General features: G+C 38.3%; 1 protein-coding gene across 1 annotated transcript; it reads right to left on the bottom strand.

The window, feature by feature from the left end:
• Window positions 1-964: 964 nt before the first annotated feature.
• On the bottom strand, window positions 965-3,638 carry LOC117170833. Its single transcript, XM_033357876.1, has 2 exons — window positions 3,360-3,638; window positions 965-3,004 (listed from the first exon to the last, which is right to left on the bottom strand). Exons 1-2 carry the CDS (start codon window positions 3,636-3,638, stop codon window positions 965-967), a joined length of 2,319 nt encoding a protein of 772 aa, XP_033213767.1.
• Window positions 3,639-4,141: the final 503 nt, after the last annotated feature.

Below are 4,141 nucleotides of genomic sequence, written 5' to 3'. Positions count from 1 at the left end.
GTAAGCAAGTACATTATGTACGGTTCGAATTGATGAATATTTCTCTAAGATATTCCACTTCTTTGAAATTGTGAGTTTAAAAGATTGTATCTCCGATTTTTTACGTTTTCCCGGATCATGCCCCTGGTAGAATTGTAATTCGGGCCAAGTGTCTTCTTTTTGACAGAGCCATTTCGGCCCATGTTGCCAAAACGTATTGTCAAGAAATTCCTGTGGGGTTTGACCTCGCGAAATAAGGTCAGAAGGGTTTTAGCGCGTGGGAACGTGTCTCCAGTCTCTTGGATTTGTTAATGATTGAATTTCTGCAGAGCGATTAGCTTCAAATGTCATTAACGTGTAAGATGGGCTGTTTATCCATTGAAGTGTAAGTGTAGAACCTGACCAAAATTGAACTTTATCTACCTTGATCTTAAGGGATTGAATTGTGTTCGTATATAATTTGGCTAACAAGAGTGCAGCGCTTAATTCTAGCTTTGGAATCGTAATATGTTTTAATGGGTCAATTCGCGATTTAGAACAACAAGCGATGTGTAATGTTTTCCTTGATTGTCAGTGGAGCGAAGGTATATGCATACCCCATATGACTTTTCACTGGCATCGCAAAACCCCTGTAATTGGATTTCGGTTTGATATGAAACGGTGATGCATCTTTTAAATTCAAGGTGATTCAAAAGAGGTAATTGATTACGGTAATTAAGCCAAATTTTTTCCAGATTCGGAGGGACTGACTGGTCCCATGAAAGTTTAGCTTTCCAAAGGACTTGAATTATTATTTTTGCCGAGACAATCACTGGCCCTAATAGATCTAGTGGGTCGAAAAGTTTCGCGATTTGTGAAAAAATGGTTCTTTTTGTTGATTGCATATTTGAATCAGTGAGATCCACTGTATAAATAAGAATAAAAATCAGTGCTTCTTGGTAAGTATTTGCGTCTGTCAGAAGGTCGTCGACATAAAAATCGCGTTTTAAAATAACTGATGCGGTCGGATATTTTCGCGTTCATCTTCTGCTAGTTGATGAAGCGTACGAATCGCGAGAAAAGGTGCAGATGCGGTGCCAAAGGTTACTGTATTTAATGTATTAACTTTAATTGGATCGGTAGGAGTTTCGCGCCACAGAATTTTGTGAAATAATCGGAGCTCGTTGGTTAATTGAATCTGTCGATACATTTGCTCTATATCGGCTGTGAGAGCGACAAGAAAAGTGCGAAACCTTGTGAAGGTTGAAAATAAATCATCTTGGATTGTAGGTCCTACCATCAGAGCATCGTTTAAAGAAATGCCTGAGGAAGACTTGCAAGAGCCATCAAACACGACTCGTGTTTTCGTTGTGAGACTGCTAGTTTTAATTACTGCATGGTGTGGAAGAAAAAATCCGCGATCTGACGATTCTTCGTTTTTTAACGGTGTCATGTGATTCTCGTTAAGATAAATTTGAATACATTCAAAATACTGACTTCTAACACGTGGATCTTTTTCAAATTTTCTCTCAAGAGAATGAAACCGGTTAAAAGCTGTTTGACGTGATTCGCCGATTTTAATTTTATTCTCATTGAAAGGCAAATGAATCGTGTAACGACCTAACTCATCCCGTTCAGTGTTTTTGACGTAATTCGATTCACAAGCTTCTTCTTCCACGGAGCGCATGGAAGCTGTTCGACTTGCATCGAATTCCCATAAAAGAGATAAATCTGAAAATTTGGTAAAATTACAATACACTTTCGCATGTTTTGCGAGCACTTGATGAAAACATCCTGCTACTACCCAGCCGAGTTCTGTTTCCTGAAAAACTGCAGGGTGATTTGTGATTAGAATTTGACCCTGACGTAAGAAGTGATAAAAATATTGCGCGCCTAGAATCATATCGACTTCGGTTGGATTATGAAATCCCGGGTCTGCTAGAAAGAGATCTTGCGGTATTTCAAATGAACTACGATCAACAGGCAATGTGGGCATAGTATTGCCTATGTCTTTAACAACAAATAATGAAAGATGAGGCCGTACATTATTGTATCGCGATTGAATGGTAGCCGTCGCTGTATGTTTTATGCTGGTAGCGAGATTATCCACTGCCTCAAGCGGTATGTCGACAGCTATTTTGTTAAGTCCGATTTTATTTGCGAAATTTTCTGTAACGACATAAGGTTGAGAACCGCAATCTAACATTACACGACATGCATGTAATTTGCCTTGTTTGTCTATAATATCAACAATAGCGGTGGCTAAGACTACCTCAGATGGTATCAAAAGTTTATAATTACGAACTGGGGTCGGGGATTCTTGAATAGATTGAGTGGATTGACTCTGCTGTGATGAATTATTCACTTGATTAATTGAATCTGAACCATGTTCATTGAAATGAAAAAGGGAATTATGTCTTTTTCCGCATTTACGACACCAGCCTGATAAACAATTTTTTGGATGATGATTTCCTCGTAAACAGTTAACGCAAAGAGATACCTTTCGAGCTGCCTCATGTCTTTCGTTGGGAGATAAACTCAAAAATTTGCTGCATGAATAAACGCCATGCTCTCCCTTACAAATGTAACACGAAATTTTTGAAAAAGGTCTTGACTGTGCGTCATCTGCACTCGGGGTCGTTGCTGTAGCAACGCCCATGAACGGATGATGCGGATTTTGACGCGAATGTGAAGCTTTTTGAAAATTAACTTGATTGGTGGCTGCCCTTGTCTCCTCAATCTGGGAGCGGCGCTCTAAAAAGTTTAACATGTGTAAAAGGGTAGGTTTTTCTATATCACAGATCGATTCCTCCCATTTTTCCATTGTGTAATTATTTATTTTGCCTTTAATTAAGTGATTAAGCATTGCATCCCACTTGTCTACTTCAACAGATAGTGCGCGAAGAGATCTAAGGTGTTTTTGAATTAAATCATATAAAACGCGAATGGAAAATTCTTTTGACATAGGTGGCAATTCAAAAAGAGCCTTTACATGGCTGTCAATAATAAACTTTTTATTGTGATATCGCATCAACTGTAATGCAGCCTGTAAGATAAAGAAATTTTTGAATGATGGGAATATCTTGATCATTGTGGATCATGGAATTAAAGGCATCATAAAATCCTAACCAAGTATCAAAACTACCAGATAAACTTGGAATTTTCAAACCCGGTAATTTACCTCTAGGAGCGCGATGACTTGAATGTAAATTTTGTGATCTCACGTCAATACTTTGACGAGAGACATTACCTGAATTTATTGTCAAATTATCTCCCGAAACGTTACTTGAATTTTCGCTGTTTGCGTTACTGCTACTGTTAGGATCGATTGCTCTTTAAAAATTTGTTAGCGCTAATGATGCTGGAGGGATATGCCTCCCCCTTTTTATTAAAGTCTTTACACTTCCGGAAATAAGGTAAAATCTATTTTCAAAATCTGATCTTTCTTTTTCATTAATTGCTTCCTCTTCTTCATTGCCGAAAGTGAGTTTATCTATTTCATCTTGACATTTATCAAACTCCTTTTGTAACGGAATATGTTTCTTTTTTAACCGAGTTCCTAAGTCGAGACTCTCTATGTCAGTTTCCGCAGTAATTGAATCTAAGACTTTTTCGAAATTTGTTAATTTCGACTTGATTACACTACGACTTATTTTGCAAACGTTAACGCGTTCAGCCATTTTGATTATATGAGATTTTGATTAAAGCGAGAAAGAGTGGGAGATATTTGCATGTGAAAGGAAAATTGGCAGTACAATTAATCAACTTATTTTTGACTTCTCGGCGAATGATGTGCGATGAACACTGGAGTTGCTACTACTCAGCTTTCGAAGATTTATTCTGCGAAAATTTATATTTAGTTGAAAATCCGAATCCGCCTGGATCTCGGATAGAAGCTGCGATGCTCTCTGGTCCCTGGTTCTCTCAGCTGGACTCAGCAGATCCTAGTTCACGAGAATTGTCGCTGAACCCACAATTTGATGTTGAAACGTCCTTTTGCTGGACCGTAAAGATGTGTGAAATAATTGAAATCTCGGATGTATCCTGGATTTCTGAAGATGGCTCAATATATACTTCTCGGCCTTACACTGAATGATCACTGCTGTGATTTGCAAATGCGTCTTAACTCACTGAAAGTTTCACTGATTTTGTGTCCACTAGCCCGATTGAAGAGTCACTTCAC

The sequence above is a fragment of the Belonocnema kinseyi genome, chromosome 4 (assembly GCF_010883055.1).
Source record: "Belonocnema kinseyi isolate 2016_QV_RU_SX_M_011 chromosome 4, B_treatae_v1, whole genome shotgun sequence".
Lineage (NCBI taxonomy): Eukaryota > Metazoa > Arthropoda > Insecta > Hymenoptera > Cynipidae > Belonocnema > Belonocnema kinseyi.
Note: the sequence above shows the minus strand (reverse complement) of the source record. Positions and strands in the feature narration are given on the sequence as shown.

Coding starts and splice junctions, on each gene's coding strand:
- LOC117170833 (XM_033357876.1), bottom strand. CDS start 3,638: ATGGCTGAACGCGTTAACGTTTGCAAAATAAGTCGTAGTGTAATCAAG. Junction 3,005..3,359: donor TTTACCTTATTTCCGGAAGT/GTAAAGACTTTA, acceptor TTTATCTTACAG/GCTGCATTACAGTTGATGCG.